We start from the raw sequence: 22,467 nt of genomic DNA, 5'->3' as shown, positions 1-22,467 counted from the left end.
TAGTACTGCAATATGATAAAAATGATGTTTTAAGTTGTGTAATAAACATGTTTTATGAGAAGATTGTTATAAGTATGCTAATAACAATGCAATAGTAGGTGTAGGTTACTAAACAACAAATTCAATCATTAATTAATATAGATATTCGCGTTAGGATCGAAAGAATAATTAGCATCTATAAAATTGAGGTTGTATAGTTGGTTTTTATCCTTTCATTGCGTTTGTCTCTTATTTGTTCAGCATTGAAACAATAAGAAGAATGATGTTGTAAATTGTAATTTAAGTTAGAATCAATTTTGACATGTGACACATCTTTTTGCAAGTAATGAATAATTATTTAAGAAGTGTAGGTTATAAAAGGCAGAAAATAATTACCTAATCTTGAGTTTTTTGTTGGGTGACTCTTATGAAAAGAGACCTTTTAGTATTTGTGTTCCTAGAGGGGATGGAGGACAATTTTCTATAGCAAGGTTGTTTGTCTAATGAATCCAAAAGCCATGGTTTCCTCAATCAACAACCAACAATACCATCCATAATAAAAATAATAATATGAGTTAAACAATTGACAAATTAATAGTGACAATTAAACATAATATATCAACGAAGAAAATTCATAAAATTTGCTGACGGTTCTCTCCCAAAATGTCTCATTAAAACAACGGTTGTTCCTATTATAAAATGGTCCAAATTTCTACGAAGGGAACATCGTTCCTATTCATAATTAAAAGAAGAATGACCAAATTGGAATTTATTAGAGGTATTGAACTAAAATCAATAATCATCTTCAACAGTTGTCATTTGTCGACCAATTCTTTTTACAACGAGAACAATTTCTTCTCACAACTAATGGACTACCATGACCTTGACCCAAGCCATGACCGACACGAGGATCTGGTAGAGGTAATCCACCAAGCCCACATAAGCCTTATTATCTTTCATGATCATTTAGTCCATCATTGGAACATGAATTACTATCAAATAAGCCATACTTAACATAATAACCTCTTTACTTATATACACAAAGCACTACATTGTGCATTTACCATTACTTAGATCAACATTTCATTGACTTAATTATCATTTCTTAGTCTGCCACCCTGTAGCCACATTGCCCTACACTAGGCATTTATATAAGGCATAACTTTGTGCTATGACATGGACCATGTACTCATACATGAACTATACCACTTATCTATTATTTACCAACACATGGTTACATCACCATATGCCAGACATTACATCTATGTCCCATAACCCACTTATATTTATACATAGAAGGCCCCATGGCCAATAACATAGCATAACTAAAGATTGACTACTAGTAGAGTGACTTTGAGGTATGGAAGATATTGTTGAATGCCTTAGTCTTTGAGCCTACCATAATGTGTACGTGGATCCCTCACACGTCTACATCTCATGTAACACCGGATTTACAAAACATAAGAGTTTAAAAAAAATGTAGTACAATTGCTCAGTGAGGGATATAAAGGGGAACAAGCAACAACTTAGAAGTTTTATAAACCATGCTCATTTTCTTGAAAATATGCACAATTTTCCTATATAAATCTGTGATGCATTTGGGTTCCACCCATAAAAATATACATACTTGACCTGAATGCACCTATCATTGTCAATCATAGGCTCTAGTATCTAACTAATGCTCGTAACTTACATATAAATTCAAACAGCGAACTTTGAGGTGGCATGAAAATAAATGGGCAGACTTCTTAGAAGGGTTTTTAAATCTTACCTAGACTATCTTGAAATCTCAATCTAATGTGCAGGATCTTACGCACATGTATTCATTTCAAAGCTGTCTAAGCCTTTCCTATATCAATCTTTTGCACTTATAACCTTAACTGCCATTTACCTTTCTTGGTTCTTTACTTGAATACATAAACCTTAAACAATTAGGTATTACCCATCAACCATGCATAAACATTACATAAACCTTAAAACAACTAGGTTTTACCCATCACATATACATAAACATTACATGCACCATTTGCAATTTCATAGCAGAATGCATGCTTAACTTTCATTGTTGACTCCGTATGTTTTTGATGATAACAAAACATTCCTCATTCAGTAATGTCTAACTTCACTATTTAAGTGTGCAGGATTTAATTTCATAGCCCTAACAAAGTTGTTAATTAAAGGCAAGTCAAGGAGTTTGCTAAGTTTAATGAAAAGTTAATCAGTTAAGAGGGAAAGAGCAAGTAATGAACAAAAATAGAACCTTAGAAACTGATTATCAAAGGACTTTAATCAACTAAGACATGCCTGTGTGATAAGTTAAAGCAAAACAGAAAGATGCTAATCGGTTAAAAGGTCTAGTTAATCAGTTAAAGCATAAGGTCCTAGTATTTTCAAGCGCCAAAAACAAGTTTGAAAATATTGTTGACCGTTGAAGGGAGCTAAAATGGAGAAGTTCAAAATTCAAAAATCTTTTAGTCTATCAAAGTTGATTTTAATCAATTATGGCTAAAGGAAGTAAAACCTCAATCTATTAAGGGAAGCGCTGACCAATTAGAGGAAAACTATTGTGTAGAAAAGTGAAAACATAAAGTTTGTAATCAGTTAGAGCCTACCGTAACCAATTAGAGGAAGTCTGCTAAAGAAGAGGAGTTTGAAAGCAGAGAACTCTTAATCAGTTAGAGCCTCTTATAATCTGTTAGAGCAGAGAACATAGCAATAGAACAGTGTAAGGTAGAGAAGTTGTAATCGGTTAGAACTGCCTATAATTGGTTAGTCGAAGTTTGTCTCCCTTTTTGAATTTAAATACTAGAAAACAAAAATAACGGCTAGAAGTGCATCAGAGTTGTTCCTAACGGCTAGAAACTATTTCCAACAGAAAAATTTGACTCTCTAAATATAAAAGGAAGCTCCAATGGTTAAAGAAAGGAGAAAGTTGAAGAATTGAGAAGAGAACAGCTATTTTGAGCAAAAAGCCAAATATTCTTAAAAAAAAAAACACTTATCTTTCATTCCATATCCAAAAAAAGTGTTTGAGCTTGATTGTAATATATCCAGACTTGATAAGGTACTTAATTGTACTTCTTTTTCTTGAAAAATTAGAGTGTGGGAAGCATTGCAAAACTTGTTGTAAAAGATTAGAGCTTGGGTTAGAAGCTCACGTTATAACAACTTGGTGGAAGCTGTTAATTCCACTAGTTTAGCAAAGTTGGGTTGAAAATCCTTGATTGGGAGATCAAGGTAGTGGATGTAGGTCAAGGGGATCGAACCACTGTAAATAGTCTTACATTGTCTACTTCTCTTTACCCTTCCTTACTTGATGTCTTGTAATTTTAACAAATTCTAATCCTTCCCTTCATCTAGTTGATTAAGTGCTCTTCAAGCTTTAGAGGGCTGAGCAAAAATTTTTTAGTGCTATTCACCCTTATATAGCACTCAAACGAAACCAACATTCATCATTGTGCACGTATCTCCAAAGGTATTATCAGTCCCACTGAGACTAAATGCACATTTATTGTACTTTGACCCTTTCTTTAATTGGGTACTCTGACCCTTTTCTTTGATGCTTTGCTTCCACTCCACCAAGGGCATGCAATACATCATCAACATAACAATCACATAACATATCATTTACATCACACAAAGCATAACATCATACCTACATAATGTAGCATCTAGTGATAAATCAATATATATATATATATATATATCCATATAACATGTAGCTCAACTACCACGCCCCTTAGTGAACATCAAGTCATAAATCATTAGTAGCTCAACACATAAATCAAAGATATAATTAAACAGTATTAAGGTTATTAACTATTATTCTTGGAACCGTAGTATCCCAAATCAAGGTTATCAAGTATTATGCTTGGAAACGTAGCATTGCATATTAAGAATATCAAGCATAATGATTTGAACTGCATCACTATAGATCAAGGATATCAAGCATTATGCTTGATACCATAATACCCTATATCAAGGATATTATCTATTATTGTTGGAATTGTAGTACTACAAATCAATGATATTTAGAAAAATCTTGTAAATAATTATAATAATAGTAAGAAAGAATAATTTTAAATTAAAAAAATTATAAATAATAATAGTAATAATAAATCAAAGTTAATTATTTTAAAGTATTGATAATTTTTAAAAAGTTTCTTGGTGTTTCAATTTTATTAACAAATTTTTATATTTATTATTTATTATTTTTGGATGATTATAAAGTTTGTTATTATTTTGTATTTTTTTTAAAATTGTCTCTTACTTTCTTGGGTTTTTGGCTTAAACTAAGTGGGTCAAGAGAAAAAACAATTCTAGGTTGAACCTAATAGGCTTGAAGCTTCAGCAACCCATTCCTTCCCCTTCTTCCTTTTTTTTTTTTTTTTCTTTTCCACCCAAAACACACAATTTCAATTAAGTATAAAAATCTAAACTTCACATTTTTTTTTTCTCTTTCTATTAGATACCTTTCTCTTCTTTCTCTCTTCTCTCTATACTAACCTTTCCCACTCTGGTTGCCTTTTCCTTTTCCTCTCTTCATTTCGTTTCCTTTTACTAATTTTTCTTTTCTTTCTCTCTCATTTGACAGCCATCTCTATCCTCCTCGCTTTAACCCCCAATGTCTGTCTTTTCCCTAAATCCCATAAAGTCTCTCAACATTGGCTGACTCTTATTTTTTTTCATTTTTGGTTTTTACGGTTTGGCTTTTTTTAATTACTTTGTGTTTGATTTTTTTTAGGAATTTTTCTATTGATTTTTGTTATCAGTAATTTGTAATTTCTATTTGAATCACTTGTTTGTGGCTTAATAAAGCTAATTGATTTTTGTGTTGATGGTAGTTCTCTTTAAGCAAAAAACGGGCTTTCACTCAACTGCTTTCCTTTTCTTATTCTAAAGGCTACCTCTTACACTCTGAACCTTCCTTATTTTTCTAGCCATCTCACAATTTAGAAAATTTCGACAATTTGTTATTTTTCTAAAGCTTCAATAAGCTCCAAATACATAGATAGTAAAATATAAAAAAAACTTATGTTCAAATATGACTATGACGTGGTCAAACTTGAAAACAGCTTTGAGTCTTCCTTTTATATATGTTATACATTTTGCTGTTACTAGAGATCTCATTTTTCTAATACATCAAAGGCAAAATACAATTCCAATTTATCTATCATCATAATCTTGTTAGACTTCAATCAAAATATTTGATGCCTCATTAGAAGACAGAGGATAATTTATTAGTTACATCCGATTCAACTTAATTAATGTGATACGACTTAAAAATCAACAAAATCTCCATTAAAAATAAAACCACATGGATGGTTTCAATGGGATCAAGACAGTTTTTATTGCTGTAACTTGCAATAATTTTAATTTGTGTTAAAAAAGAAAAACTTTGAAATTAGGAAATACTGAGTACTAGTATCAATTGTAAATCTCTTTTGAGAAAAAGTAGATTTCTTTTTTAATGGAAAGGGACAAAGCTTGTTATCTTTTACCGGAAAAATAAAAAAAGAGAAGAGTAGTGCAGCGTTGTTTTTTTTATATTCAAAAGCCCAGAGCCAATCAGCTTAATTGGGTGGATGGATGGATACGCCATGAGATCCACGGCCTCAGCAATTGATTGTCTTCATCTTTAAATATTGATAAATAAATGAAAACCTGAGAGGCAGCCCCCACCAGGGCACCATTTCTTTAGTGACTCTGTTCTTTTTCCCACTTATCAGTACAATCCTTTATCCTTTTCTTCTGCCTCACTCCCCAACCCTTTTCAGCACCAAATGCAGATCTTCTGCACTTCCTATCCCCTTTCTCTGCTACCAGCCTCCCCAATTGGAAACCCCAGTTCTATGGTTTCTATGAAAACAAAAAATGAGGTGAGAGAAATGAAGTCCAGTAATAATATGGAATCTTAAGATCTCTCCTTTGCTTTCCTTCCTGTTTCCCTTTCTTTGTTATATATAACGCCACAGTATCAACCTACAGCCGCCACAATCAAGACCTGAAACCAAAACAATGTTATCATCATCATCATCATCATCTCCATTTGTCTACTCTCTTACCCTTTTCTTTTCTCTTTTCCTCCTTTTCTTCTTTGCGCCCCAGATCCTACCTCTCAAGAAGCAACAATCCCCAATCACTTTCCAGGACGAACTGGACGATCTCCAGCTCTTCCATGAAGCCACTCTCGCATCGTCCCGTGGCTTTTCCAAGATTTCCCATCTGGGTACCACCAATCCCACGCCTAAAATCGCCTTCCTTTTCCTTACGAACTCGGATCTCGTCTTTGCCCCCTTGTGGCAACGCTTTTTCCAGGGAAACGATCATCTATTCAACGTTTACGTCCATGCGGATCCGTACTCCAAACTGTCAACCCCGCAGTGGTCAGTCAAAGCCAATTTCATCCCAGCCAAGAGAACGGAACGCGGCTCCCCAACACTCGTCTCCGCCGCCCGCAGACTCCTCGCCAACGCCATCATCGACGATCCATTCAATCTATACTTTGCCCTGTTGTCCCAACATTGCATTCCTCTCCATTCCTTCCAATACATTTACACTTCCCTTCTCGGGAACCCGACAGCAGCATCCAAATCCTTCCTAACTCAACCATCTCACAAAAGCTCCATCGAGATTTTGTCCAATGAGCCACATTTGCACAACCGCTACGTTGCTCGAGGCGAGGGTGTGATGCTCCCTGAAGTATCATTCCAGCGGTTCAGGGTTGGATCTCAGTTTTTCGTGCTGGCAAAAAGACATGCTTTACTTGTACTGAAAGAAAGGAAGTTATGGAGAAAATTTAAACTCCCTTGCTTAGACTTGGACTCTTGCTACCCCGAGGAGCATTATTTTCCTACATTATTGTCAATGCAGGATCCACGAGGATGCAGCCATTACACATTAACCAGGGTCAACTGGACCGACAGTGTTGATGGTCATCCACATACCTACCATTCCCCGGAGGTGTCACCGGACCTCTTACATACATTGAGGAAGTCGAATTCGAGTTACTCCTATTTTTTTGCTCGAAAGTTCTCTCCGGATTGCTTGAAACCCTTGATGGCAATTGCCGATGATGTCATCTTCAGAGATTGAAGGGACCTAGGTAAGTTCTTTTCACATTAATTTTTTTACATCAGGGCTTAGAATTAGGCTCAGTTAAGTCGCTAGAATTGAGTTCAGTGTAAGAGTCAAACTCTTTTCCGCTTTTAATGATGCTGATCTGTTTTGGGTAAACAACTCCCCACCATTTCAGGCTAAAATATCTCTAATTTTGGCCAGCAATTTATATGGAGTTACTCAAGTCCAATTAAGTAAAGTAAACAACGGGCATTTTCCTTTCAGTTAAATTCCACCCTTTTTCTTAATGGCAGGATTGGTAGAAGCCAAGAGGCATCATCCCGTTTTGGTTTTAGTTAGGTATTAGGACATGACTGCTTACCTATCTTTATATCATTGTTTGGTTTGGTATTAATTGACCCACCCTTAAGGTTATATTTTATTTGATTCATGAAGAACTGGGCCAGCTGAAAGCTTGCCCTTTGCTTGTCATCACCTGACATGTGTTTATTGTGGTCTTTATGATCTTGGGGTTTGGTCAGTCAAATGTTCAATCTTAGTAGCACAACAAGACAGAATTTGAATTTTTAAATCAGACCAATTTGTCTAGTTCTATATCTTGTAAACATAAGAGTTTAATATATTTCTAATCAATTTATTTTTGTTGAATATGGGTGGCTGCTTAGTGTTTTAATAACTTAAGATGTTTTTTGTTCCCCTAAATTAGGTAGTAATGGTTTTTAGTGCCTTTGTTTAAGATATTAATAATTGTTCAGAGAATGACTACTCACCCATTTGTTGACAACCTAACTTAACAAGGCGAATGTGTAATGGAAACATTGTTTGCATTGATCCTCGGTACAATGGAAACATTTGTAGTATAGTTGAGAATGGTGGTGGGAAAAACATTGATGTTCACATGAAGCAAGTCTAAATCACAGCTAGTGTAATGTTTATTACTCATTTTCTTTTCCCAGATCTGATCCAAACATTGTATATATAATATGGGTGTTCATGTGATTGTTGTTGTTAATTTTCAGGTTTAAGAAGAAACCAGGAAGGAAGCTTTGGGGTCTTTGGGAGTGGAGAAAGAATCATGTTGCCGTGTGGGGTTAATTTGATTAAATTAATGCCCACCTATGCCTTGGTGCTCTTTTGTCTTTTGTACAGAAATTGGATCACCATGAATATATGGTACTAGTTTTACCCTTTATTGAGTTTTCAAAAGTTCTCTTGGAAGGTTTGAAAGGAAGGTGGGCATAGAGTGGAGTGGAGAAAAGCAATATGGTTTAAACAACTGCCTTTTGCTTCCTCTGGTTTCTTATTTTTATTTTTGGGTCCCGTAATGATCTCCCATTTGCTCCTTCCACCAAGCTTCTGTTATTGCAATTATACTATGTTACCTACACCATGGGGAAATGAAATTTCTCTTTTCATTTTCTTTTTTTTATCTTCGAGTAGCCAAACAAAATCATATACTATTGGATTTAAATATATTGGTGCATATAAAATTTGATAAATCCTAACCACTTTTGGATGTGAAAATTGTGTGGATTTTATATGATTTGCTGGCATGCACCATGCTTAGTTGGGATTTAATGAAATTTTTGTTTAACAGAAAACGGGAGACATATATAAATTTTGGAAAATAAATCTTTATTTTTTATTGAGTCTTTTTAATCAAGAGAGGGGGGAAAAATAATTGATCAAGATATTGGAATGCTTAATTTCTAGTCATGTCTAAAGAGACAAACATTGCAATTCTTTTATTAAGTTAGGGTTTTATATTTTTATTTTGAATCAAATAGGTTTTTATGATTAGTAATTGATTAATTTTTATTTAATTAAAATATTACTTGTTTTTTTTATGTTTCCGTGATATTAATATAGAAGGTGAAAATATTATATCAACATATCATATTATCATCAATTATTAACGTGTCAACATATCACGTCAGCATTACATGATATATAATAATAAGTAATATTTGAACTAATAAAAATTATTTAATAATTAATTATAAGAGTTTATTTAAGTTTTTTTTTAATTGTGGGGAGGAGATTCATGCCTTCTCTATCATGCATCAATTAATGAGTCAAATGTTAAGATATAAGGTTCTATTTAATTTAAAATAAAAATACAAGAGTTTATTGAATCCAATAAAAAAATAAAAACTTATTTAAACTTTTATAAATAACTAAGAGGTGTTTTTTAAGCATTTTATCAAAGATCTTCCTTTAATAAAGACTAAATACCGAAGCCATGGAGGCCTTGTGTCAATGGCTAGAAAAAGATGTGAAAATTTTGAAGGTTTAAAAATAAATTTCATCCTGTGTAAGTTTGATCTAATTTTATATTAGATTTATACAATTATATATTGGTTTATTGGTTGATATGAGATAAAAACTCTGAGTGTGATTGTGATTTTCATTTGTATTTTAAATTTTATATAAAATAAACACCAAAATATTTGGGCCCGAGAGTTGGGTCACAGTTTGGTTTGGTTCATATTGGGCCATTTTGATTCATGTCACTTTGGTTTCTTGACTTTTTTCAAATAAATTCACGTGAGGTTGGAGCAATGTTTCTAGTATTTTGTATCATATTTTGAGTTTGTTTGGTCCCATTAAAATTTTTGTAGGAAGTAGTATTCGAGTAAATCTATTCTAAAAACTAACAAAAAGTTGGCAAATTTAGTGGATAAGTTGTAGAATGTAAACAACTATTTCATATATTTTTGTTAATTTTAATACTTGAAAACAAAATAAAATACTCAACTTTATTAAACTAAGTCATGAGTTTTTAAGTGAAATAAATATGCATAATAAAGAAAAAATTTTCAATAATAGAAATAAAAATAAATGAAATCAATAGAAAAAATTGGACGAAATGAAAAAGATGAATGTGGAATTGTATAATTCTTTCTTACAAAAATTTTAGGAATCCTTGAAGGGTAAAATGAGAATTTAAAAAAAAAATCTCATTGAATATTTTTTGCTATACAGAAGCAATTATTGAAGAAATTTTAATTTATAACTCCGTTTGAATGTCCAAATGGACTTTTCGCATGAGCAAAAGAAATTTAAAATTTTGAGAGTTAAGCACTAGGCTTTTTGAGAATATTGGTATTAGATACATAGGCGATTGGTTTTAGTGTTAGTGGAAGATTGTTAGTATATGCCTTAAAAGCTAATCTATGGTTGTATGGGAACTGCAATTTTGAGATATTCATGTATAACATTTTGTTATTCATAAAACATTGAGATGGTTCTTTATCTATAAGTTTGTGATTTAATTATTTTTTGTACTTACGTAGATAAAGCCCATGAAACTATATATGCCTTGCAAAAGAATTGTATTGGGATATAATTATGAGATCTTTATGTATCAATTTATTATCTTAAAAGTTTCTGATTATTGTATTATTGAGACAAGGCATCAATAATGCTCAAAGATCGACACATGTTATGTTCCTTACTTGTGAAGTAAGCAATCGCTCTCATAGGTTGAAGTATAGAGATACTTGGAACTAGCATGTGGGTGTTTGCCATGGGAGAGCGAAGTCACTGAACATGACTCGCCATGAGAAATGAATTTGGTACCTCACTCAAGTGTTTATGCAATGCTTCTCATGTGTCAGTTGTGTAACTACTTCATAGACTTGAGACAGGTGCCTAACCAAGGATGTCAAAACAGAATGTTTTGGGTATAATATAAAGCATATAAAGGCAAATGAGTAGTCAAAATAGGAATCATCACCCCAAGTGATTCAAGGAGAAATATCTCATTAGTTCTTGGTTAACGTTAGCTTAATCAAATTCTTGGCCAATGTGATTAGGAGATTATGAATTGATTTTCATAAGTCTTCATAAACCTAATGATCTAACTACAAGAACAAATATGGAGATCAATAAGAGTAGGCACTGCCTTAAACTCTTATCATCTCTAAGATATATGATGAAGGAATGAATTACACTGAAAAACTATATACTGAAAGGTTGTCAAAGAATCTTTTGACTTCCCTAACAATTGGGTGGCTATGATACATTGTTAGATGCAAATCATGGTCTATGAAATTGAATTTGTTAATTTAAAATTGAATATAATTCATTTAAATTAATTAATTAATAATATTGTAATTCAATTCCATTGCTAACATGTTAAGAACCTAATAGGTGACACACAAAGGTTAAAATGTGGATTAAATTGAGAGTGTGATGATTTAAGTTAGACTTAAATCATTTCTAGTTTTAACTACAAAGGACCTAATTAAAATAGTTTAATTAGGAATTGGTTAAATATTATAATTTTTATGATATTAAGAACTTATTTTTACAAATTTTAATAAGTTAAAATCAGATATAAATAGTTTTTCTCTTGAGTGCCACCACTCTTAAGAAGTTTGAAAAACTTCTCCATTGATTATTTGATGGAAATCAAAGAAGAAAACAGGACAAATCGTTGTCCACATGCTAGCAAAAGCACGTGGCATAAAGCTCTCTCATTGTGAAGGATCCATTGCAATCATGTGTGTAACATTAGAGGCCAAACATTTGAGTGGCTGAGATTCTTTCACACAAGAAAGGGTTCACGTTTTTCAACACTAAAAGGAATTACTTGATTATGTTATCATTTGGAAAGGCCAAAACCATTTTCTAATTTTTTGTGGTGTTTAATTTTGCATTAAACAACCAAGGTGATCCAAAAGTAAGAGGCATGGTTTTTATTTTATTTCAATTTTTTGTTATTCGCTTGCGTTAATGCTCTAATCATGCCGTTCCTAGCATAAACATGACCACAAATTTATCCAAATATGCGTAAAAGATCCTATTCATTAAGTCTATAAATACTGCAGGTGTATTGGTGAGTCCAATGACACCACCTTAAATTCGCAATGCCTATAGCATGTGCGCAACCTTGTATATATCATTCTCCCTTATCCTCAACTGTGATACCTTGAGCGTAGGTCAATCTTTGAAAAGCACACTACACCTTGTAATTGATTAAATAAGTCATTGATCCTCAAGAGTGGATATTTATTCTTTATTGTTTCTTTATTAAGTTGTTGGTAGTCAATGCACAATCGAAAGCTACCATCCTTCCTTTTAACAAATAACACTGGAGTTGCCCAAGGTGAAACACTAGGGCGTATAAAGTGCTTGTTCAACAAGTCCTCTAATTGCTTTTTAAGCTCTCTTAACTCAATTCGTACCATTCGATAAGGAGGTATAGAAATTGGCATCTAAAATCAAATCAATGCAAAATTCGATCTCTCTCTCTCGGAAGGCAATCTAGGCAATTCATCTGGAAATACATTCGAATACTCACTTACTACTGTTAAGTAATCCACACTCATATCATCTATCGAAGCATCTCCCATCATCGCTAGATGTCCTTGGCCTCTTTGCCTTGACCTACTAGTGGGCATAATTGGCATGACTTCCACAGACATTGTTTGCCGATTTAATACACGCAAGTGCATATGGTCATACAAGTAATGTAAAGTAAGTCAAGTATCATTTACCATAGAGATTTATACCAATTCTTACTAAGTAGTAAATTTTCTAACAAAATAATTGTAAAACCCGACTTTATAAACACACGTCATGACATACATGCACTGAGTAGCATGTTATTACGCTAGGAAAGTCCTAAGAATAGACGAAACCTGATATTATACCTAACGGTACACTTGAGTTGATTTAACCTCGAACTAGTTCAAATAGGAATCGTATGATGAAATTTAATATTTTACAGTCCAGGAATGACTAAAAAGGATTGTTCGGAGTTTGAGGGTTCATTTGAGAAAAAATTGGAAATTTTGATGTTTAGGGACAAAATCATCATTTTGCCACCTAAGATAATAATTTGATTATGGAGTGAAATTTTTGACCAAGATTAACTATTTGGAGTATAATTTAATGATAGGAAGTGAAAAATTTCAATTTCGGTAATTTTTGGAATATAAGGGCAAAACGGTAATTTTGTCATCCTAGGGTTAAAATCGTAATTTTTACCACCAAAAACTTGTCAAAATCATAGGATTTATTTATTTTTGGTATGAATAACTATGGTACTTTAAGTGGTGAAAAATTAAAGTTTAAAGGATGAAATTTTAAAAATAAGCCAATGGGAAACTGACACATGGCATTTTTTAATGTTTTACTATTATTTTAATGAAAAGTCAGCCCATTTAAACCTCATATTAAGTGATGGCCGGCCATAAGGAGAGAACAAGAGGGAAAATAGAGAGGAAAGGAAGAAAAGAGAAAAACCAAAGGAAAACTAGAAAATTCAAAGGGAAAATCGTATTTTTCGACCGTTTACGTGTCTAACGGTAAGATTTTTCAACTTTAGCTTGATTTCTACCTTTCTTATGCCTTTGTTTCCATTTAGCATGCTTGAGGAGAGAGATCAAAGAGTGATATCAAGGGCTGGATGAAATTCAAAGGGGGAGGAATTTGAAATTTTTATGTTTTGATTTTTAGTTAAATTGATAGTTTTAGTTAGTTAAATGTGTATAGAAATCAAATTGGGCAAGAAAGCATGAAATTTTCACAATACCCACCCTTGGCTGAATGTTCAATGATGCACAATGATGATGAACTGATTTTTATTCTAAGAGAAATGAAGAGAAAATGATGAAAAATGGTTAAATGTGATAGAAAAACAAAGTGGAAAATTAACCGAGTAAATGTCCCATTTTTGACCGAATTTTTCAAGGAGGAAAGTGAGCTGATTTTGGTGATTTGAGAAGGTTATTGGCTGATATTTAATGGTTAGAAATGTTGGAGAGAAAATGGGACAATTTTGATGTAAAACCTGACCCTATAAACACATGTCATGACATACATGCACTGAGTAGCATGTTATTACGCTAGAAAAGCACTTAAGAATAGACGAAACCCGATATTGTACCTAACGGTATACTTAAATTGATTTAACCTCGAACTAGTTCAAATAGGAATTGTAGGATGAAATTTAATATTTAATAGTCAAGGAATGACTAAAAATGATTGTTCGGAGTTTGAGAGTTCATTTGGGGTAAAATCGAAAATTTTTATGTTTAAGGGCAAAAATCGTCATTTTGTCACCTAAGATAATAATTTGATCATGGAGTGAAATTTTTGACCAAGATTAACTATTTGGAGTATAATTTAATGATAGGAAGTGAAAAAGTTTAATTCTGGTGATTTCTGGAGTGTAGGGGCAAAAATCGTAATTTTGCCACTCGAGGATAAAATTTGAGATTTTGAGAGAATTTAGATCAAATTTGACAAATTGGAGAATGGTATGAGTATAAGGGATGAAAAATATGTCTATGGGCAATTTTTCAGTTTTTTGGGCAAAAATGTAATTTTTCACTTTTACGGGGGTAAAAGTGTAAATTTTAAAAATTACTCCACCGAGACTTTGGATAAGTCTGAGAATTTTATCTAAGCTATGAATATATGGGACAAGTGTATGGTGAAAATTTGGAAACAAATGGATGAAATTTTAAAAATGGGCCAATGGGAAAGTGACACGTGGTATTTTTTTAATGATATAATATTATTTTAATGAAAAGGCAGCCCATTTAAACCCCATTTTAAGTGCTGGCTGGCCATAAGGAAGAACAAGAGAGGAAATAGAGAGGAAAGGAAGAAAAAAAGAAAAACCAAAGAGAAACAAGAAAATTTAAAGGGAAAATCGTGAATTTCGTCCGTTTACGCGTCTAACGGTAAGATTTTTCGATTTTAGCTTGATTTCTACCTTTCCTATGCCTTTATTTCCATTGGGCATGCTTGAGGAGAGAGATCAAAGAGTGACACCATGTGCTGGCCGAAATTCAAGGGGCAAATTTTGGAATTTTTAGGTTTTGATTTTTAGTTAAATTGATAGTTTTAGTTAGTTAAATGTGTATAGAAATTAAATTGGGTAAGAAAGCATGAAATTTTCACAATACCCACTCTTGGCTGGATGCTCAATGCTGTACAATGATGATGAATTGATTTTATTCTAAGGAAAATGAAGAGAAAATGATGAAAAACGATTAAACGTGATAGAAAAACAAAGTGGAAAATTAACCAAGTTAATGTCCCATTTTTGGCCGAATTTTCCAAGAAAGAGAGTGAGCTGATTTTGGTGATTTTAGAGGGATATTGGCTGATAATTAATGGTTAGAAATGTTGGAGAGAAAATGGGACAATTTAGAGCTAAAATGGAGCGCGCTAGCAATTTATTGGGTAAAGTGTCAAAAATAGGTTAATACCGCGTTTAAACCATTTTTGGCTATTGCATTTCATACCATGCATTAGTATAGGATTTAAGTTAAATATATAGTGATTTAGCATTAATGTGATGAATTGTGTAAATATTTGCAATGTGTCTAGGAGGAGAGTCTTTGGGAAAAGGCAAAGAAGTCGTACCCAACGAGTAGTGATCGGGGCGCTTAGAAAGCTTTTAGTTTGTACAAACGGTGAGTAAACTTATTATTATTGTAAATTATCTAGAGTTTATTTTTAAATGCCCTTTATGTATTTTATGAAATGAAAACGAGATTAAAACGGGATTTTTGATGTTTTAGGAATAAATGTGACAGATAAAAATATATTGTATTGATTATGAAATTGAGTAATTGGAGGCTGCAAATTGACTTGAAAAATATATATTTTTCTAGGAATGGCTTATGAGAAATGAGTATATGTGGCTATATTTTGTGAGTGCATTGAGAAATTTATGTAAGTTGTTTTTACTAACAGGCTGGATAAATAAATAAAAGCCACGTTATACTGTCGAAATTTTATTAAAATTGGTGGGTTAGTCACTGCAGTGACGGGTTTCCGTGGACTGCTTATTAGAGGGGCACGGTAAACCCAGTTATATAGTTACTCCGGTTATAGAGACGAGGAGGGTAACTCCCGGGGTAGTATTAGAGCTCACTTCACGTCGAACCCGCACGTGAATGTGTAACTCGGCCAACGCTAAGGGACGGCTTGTTTTAAAAATAAAAATGTGTTTCACGTGTGAATATTTTAACACCCTTGGCGGACTCGGTTAGATGCCTCGGCAAGGTATTCCTGAGGATTAGTTTTGGCTTGAGTCTTGTTTTAATAAAAGACATAAGCCTTAACAACTGTTTTGGTAAATTACAAATATTTTATGGTTTAAGAAATAAATTGAAAACATTATGAAATGGATTGAAATTTGTTGTTTAAACTTGCCTCCATTTTACTCGCCTTTAGATATTTATGACAATATCTGTTTACTCATTGGGATTTTATAATCTCACCACCCTCCTTTCCACCCATTTCAAGTTCAGTATAGACTGTAGATAGCTGATCTCATCGAGGACTACCATTGGATTTGCATTTTCCAAACCGTAGGTTCACAGTCCTCTTTACTTTTGTTTATTCAGGGGCCCTCTTGTTATTGTAAATTAAATTAAATATTTTGGCTTACTGTATTTCAGTATGTATAAATTTATTTAGCTTTTACGTTATAAAAATTATTCACGTATAACTCTATAAATATTGTTTTATAAGAAAATAGAATATTTCCCTTAATATTTCTTTTATTTTCTTATTATATTCAAATAATCGTAATTTCGTTTTAAATGAAGATTTTAGACTTTTAAACTCATTTTGAATATGAATTATGTGTTTTGTACTTGTATATTACGTTTTAGCTAGTTTCAAAATTTTTGAGAAAAAATGACCAAAATACCCCTGTGTGGCAAAAATTTTATTTTGATTGTTTTTGATCTAAAATAGTGTATATTCTCTAAAAACTCGATATTTAACAACGATTGCTCACAAGAAAGGAAAAAAAACTGATATGTAAGCCTTGCGGGGTTCCGATTGACATTTCGGATAATGAGTGTCAATCGGGACGTCACGATGATTATCATGGGCCTGAGGGAGGTTTCGGGTCATGACATTAGAGCTAAAATGGAGCGCGTTAGCAATTTAACGGGTAAAGTGCCAAAAATAGGTTAATACCGCGTTTAAGCCATTTTACGCTATTGCATTTCATACCATGCATTAGTATAGGATTTAAGTCAATTATATAGTGATTTAGCATCAATGTGGTGAATTGTGTAATTTTTACAATGTGTCTAAGAGGAGAGCCTTCCGGTAAAGGCAAGGAAGTCGTACCCGATGAACAGTGATCAGGGCACCTAGGAAGCATTTAGTTTGTACAAACGGTGAGTAAACCTATTATTATTGTAAATTATCTAGAGTTTATTTTTAAATGATCTTTATGTATTTTATGAAACTAAAATGAGATTAAAATGAGACTTTTGATGTTTTAGAAATAAATGTGCCAAATAAATTCATTGTGTTGATTATCTGAAATAAGAAACTTTTAACCATGAAATTGAGTAATTGGAGGCAGCCAATTGTCTTGAAAAATATATTTTCCTATAAATGGCTTATGATATATGAGTATATATGTGGCTATATTTGATAATTGCATTGGGAATTTATGTAAGCTGTCTTTTACTATACAGGCTGGGTAAATAAATAAAAGTCACGTTATACTGTCGAAATTTTATTAAAGTTGGTGGGTTTAGTCACTGTAGTGACGGGTTTTCGTGGACTGCCTATTAGAGGAGCACGATAAACCCGATTATATAGTTACTCCGGTAGTAGAGGCGAGGAGGGTAACTCCCGGGATAGTATCAGAGTTCACTTCACGTCGAACCCCCATGTGAATGTGTAAGTCGGCCAACGCCAAGGAACGACTTGTTTTAAAAATAAAAATGTATTTCACATGTAAATATCTTAACAACCTTGGCGGACTAGGTTAGATGTCTCGGCCAAGGTATCTCCGAGGATTAGTTTTGGCTTGAACCTTATTTTTTAATAAAAGTCAGAAGCCTTAACAACTGTTTTGGTAAATTACAAATATTTTACGGTTTAAGAAATAAATTGAAAACCTTATGAAATGGTTTGTAGTTTGTTGTTTAAATTTGCCTCCATGTTACTCGCCTTTAGATATTTATGATAATGTCTGTTTACTCATTGGGATTGTAAAATCTCTCCCACCTCCTTTCCAAATATTTGAGGCCTGTGGTAGCTTGTAGATACCGATTTTGTCGAGGATTACAGTTGACCCCTCTATCTCACAGACGGTAAGTTACTATCACCAACACTTAGTGTATTTAGAGGCCACTTGTCATTGTAATTATTATTGTACATTATAACTTTGTAAATTATTGTATGTATGAATTTATTTTACTTCTAAGTTACAAAAGATTACTTGCATGTGTTTCTATAAATATTGTTTTATATAAAAATGTTATATTTTTGTCTTTGATTTACTTGAGCCGGAAATGATTGAAAATTATTTAAAACTGATATGTAAGCCTTGCGGGGTTTCGATTGGTATTTCGGGTAATGAGTATCAATCGGGACGTCGCAGCGGTTGTCATGGGCCCGAGGGAGGTTCTAGGTCGTGACAATTCAGTTGGTATCAGAGCCTTTGGTTTAAAAGCTTATGGTTTTGAAAGAAGTTTTTGATTTTTAAAGTTCTTGGATTTAAAGTTATTTTAAAATAATTTACAATGTCAGTGTGGCCCAATTAAGATTAGTTAGTTGTATGTAGTTGCATATAAAGTCTTAAGTCGTCTAAACCAATTCCGTTCTTTTGTAGATCATTATGCCTCCTCGACGTGAGCTACCACCTATCACTAGATCTACCGGTAGGGGAAGAGGTCGCCCCAGACAGAGTCAACCGAATTTTATAGAAGAGGAGTTGGCTGCGTCTTCTTTTAGAGCAGTTCCTACTGCTAAGTCTACTAACATTCTTGTACCTCCTCCACCACCTGTTGCTGCTCCTAGCGTTCTTGCCATGTCACCCGAGGTAGCTCAAGCATTAGTGACTTTTCTCGCTACTTTTACTGGTCAGGCTCAGGCTGGTCCAATTCCACCCGTTGTTTCCCCTGTAACAGCCCCAGTACCACCACTTCCTATTCCACCCCAGACATCGGATGTCTCCATTTCTAAGAAATTGAAGGAAGCTAGACAGTTAGGTTGCATCTCGTTTACTAGTGAGTTGGATGCGACCGCAGTTAGGGATTGGATTATTCAGGTATCGGAGACATTGACAGATATGGGATTAGATGATGAGATAAAATTGAAGGTGGCTACACGGTTATTTGAGAAGAGAGCCCGTACTTGGTGGAATTCAGTAAAGTCTCGCTCTCCTATACCGCTGACTTGGATGAATTTTCTTTGAGAGTTCGATGGTCAGTATTACACTTATTTCCATCAGAAAGAGAAAAAGAGAGAATTTTTGAGCTTGAAACAAGGGAACATGACCATTGAGGAGTATGAAACTCGTTTTAATGAGCTGATGTCTTATGTACTTGAGTTGGTGAGATTAGAGCAAGACCAGGTAAACTACTTTGAGGAAGGACTCCGTAATGAGATACGGGAGCGTATGATAGTGACTGGCAAAGAGTTGTATAAGGAAGTTGTGCAGATGGCCTTACGGGCTGAGAAGCTCGTCATTGAGAATAGACGGATCCGAGCTGAGTTTGCAAAGAGAAGAAATCTGCCTACATTCCTGGATCAGTCTTCAAAGAGAGGTAGAGATTCGACATCTACTGTAGGAAGTACTACCTCAGCGTCTGTGGCATCCACTAGACCTCCATCTCAGCAGTCACAGTCGAGATCTTCTAGATTCGATTAGCCAGTGATGAGTAGACAGGAGGGGACTTTAGGAAGATTAGACAGATGCCGTAATTGCGGAGGATTTCATGTTGGGTCATGTAGAAAGCCTGTAACGTGTTTTCAATGCTGCCAACAGGGGCATATCAAGAGAGATTGTCCTCAGTTGAGACGAAGTACAGTAGCTACTTCTACTCTTTCGACTCGTCCTAGTATACCGCGGAGAGACACTTTAGGATCACAATCTGGACAGGGCCCAGTGATACTGTCAAGCATGGGGAGTAATACCCCAGAGCAGCCATCTTTCAGATCGCAACCTCAGATTTCGACCAGGGTTTTTGCAGTGATTAAGGATGAAGCCCGAGTTCGACCTAGCACAGTGACAGGTACTATGATTGTGTTTGATAGAGATGCACATGTTTTGATAGATTCGGGCTCCGATAGATCATACGTGAGCATATCATTTGCATCATTCTCAGATAGGAACCTGTCACCATTAGAGGAAGAGATTGTAGTGCATACTCTTCTAGGCGAGCGGTTAGTAAGAAATACGTATTATAGAGACTGTGGTATTAAAGTTGGGAAAAAAGAATTTATGGGTGATTTAATCCCTTTGGAGATTCGGGACTTTGATTTGATCTTGGGTATGGATTGGTTGTCCACTCATCGAGCAAAGGTGGATTGTTTTAAGAAAGAAGTGATTCTCCAGAGTTTAGATGGAGCAGAAGTTGTCTTTACGGGGGAACGTCGAGTATTACTGTTTTGTGTAATCTCAGCCCTCAAAGCTTTGAAATTGGTGCGAAAGGGATATTCGGCATACTTGGCTCACGTGATTAATATATCGAGGGAGGAACCTAAGTTAGAGAATGTCCCCGTAGTAAGTGAGTTCTCTGATGTATTTCCTGATGAATTATCGGGACTTCCTCTCGATCGTGAGTTTGAATTCACCATTGACTTACTTTCGGGTACTGCCTCTATCTCTATTCCTCCATATAGAATGGTTCCGACAGAGTTGAAGGAGTTGAAAGTACAATTGCAAGAGTTAGTGGACAAGGGTTTTATATGCCCTAGTACATCTCCGTGGGGAGCACCGATTTTATTTGTGAAAAAGAAAGACGGTACACTTCGATTATGTATAGATTACCAACAGCTTAACAGAATGACCATTAAGAACAAGTATCCGTTGCCGAGGATTGATGATCTTTTTGATCAATTACAGGGAGCTACAGTGTTTTCTAAGGTTGTTATGAGGTTTGGGTATCATCAGTTGAGGATCAAGGAACAAGATGTACCCAAGACAGCGTTCAGGACTCAGTACAGTCATTATGAGTTCTTGGTCATGCCTTTCGGGTTAACTAACGCACCGACAGCTTTTATGAATCTCATGAACAGGGTGTTTCACCCTTACTTGGACAAGTTTATTATTGTGTTCATTGATGACATCCTGGTTTACTCGAGAGATAATGATGAGCACGCTACCCACTTGCGTATAGTATTACAGACTTGGCGAGAAAGGCAGTTGTATGCAAAGTTTTCGAAGTGTGAGTTTTGGTTACAGGAAGTGGTATTCTTGGGACACGTAGTATCAGGAGCTGGAATATATGTTGATCCTAAGAAGATAGAGGCAATTTTACAATGGGAGCAACCTAAGACAGTGACGAAGATTCGTAGTTTTCTCGGATTAACCGGTTATTATCGGAGGTTTGTTCAGGGGTTTTCCTTAATAACAGCTCCTTTGACCCGTCTAACTCGTAAGGGAGTTAAGTTTGAGTGGGATGATGTTTGTGAGAATCGATTTCAGGAGCTAAAGAACTAGTTAACCTCCGCTCTTGTTTTAACACTTCCTGTGAGTGGTAAGGGATTTGTAGTTTATAGTGATGCCTCAAAGTTAGGGTTGGGGTGCGTACTGATGCAGGATGAAAAAGTTGTGGCTTATGCTTCTAGATAGCTAAAGAGGCATTAAGCAAATTACCCTACCCATGATTTAGAGTTAGCAGCAGTGGTGTTTGCTTTAAAAATTTGGAGGCATTACTTGTATGGTGAGCATTGTCGGATATTTACGGATCACAAGAGTTTAAAATATTTGCTCACTCAGAAGGAGCTTAATTTGAGGCAAAGGCGATGGTTGGAGTTGATAAAAGATTATGACTTGGTGATAGACTATCATCTAGGAAAGGCGAACATTGTAATTATTATTGTACATTATAACTTTGTAAATTATTGTATGTATGAATTTATTTTACTTCTAAGTTACAAAAGATTACTTACACGTGTTTCTATAAATATTGTTTTATATAAAAATGTTATATTTTTGTCTTTGATTTACTTAAGCCGGAAACGACTGAAAATTGTTTAAAACTGATATGTAAGCTTTGCGGGGTTTCGATTGGTATTTCGGGTAATGAGTATCAATCGGGATGTTGCGGCGGTTGTCATGGGCCCGAGGGAGGTTCCGGGTCGTGACAATAATCTTATCCAAACACTCGATCTCAATTGATTAATCAAACAAAAAATAATTAATTAACTAAATAATTAACAAAGAACCAAATGTCACTAACAAAAATATTACTTAAAACTTAGGATTATGGTGTTTTTCAAAACTTGATATGAAAATACAACGAAAAACTCCCTAACAATGGGCCCATCGGTCATACTACCCACATTCACCTAAGTGTCTCTAATGATCGCCAAAATCCTTATCACCTGTGCCTCAACAACTTCCTTGTCGTCATGGCAGAAACCACATTAGTTGGAGCATTACCACAAAAAGCC

At 34.3% G+C, this 22,467-nt stretch overlaps 1 protein-coding gene across 1 annotated transcript; it reads left to right on the top strand.

The window, feature by feature from the left end:
• The first annotated feature begins 5,851 nt into the window (after positions 1-5,851).
• Positions 5,852-8,474, top strand: LOC18586850 (glycosyltransferase BC10-like). Its single transcript, XM_007010421.3, has 2 exons — positions 5,852-7,084; positions 8,079-8,474. Exon 1 carries the CDS (start codon positions 5,998-6,000, stop codon positions 7,072-7,074), a length of 1,077 nt encoding a protein of 358 aa, XP_007010483.1. The 5' UTR covers positions 5,852-5,997; the 3' UTR covers positions 7,075-7,084; positions 8,079-8,474.
• Positions 8,475-22,467: the final 13,993 nt, after the last annotated feature.

The sequence above is a fragment of the Theobroma cacao genome, chromosome 10 (assembly GCF_053813885.1).
Source record: "Theobroma cacao isolate CCN51 chromosome 10, ASM5381388v1, whole genome shotgun sequence".
Classification (NCBI taxonomy): domain Eukaryota; kingdom Viridiplantae; phylum Streptophyta; class Magnoliopsida; order Malvales; family Malvaceae; genus Theobroma; species Theobroma cacao.
This window is presented reverse-complemented; position numbering and strand designations above follow the sequence as displayed.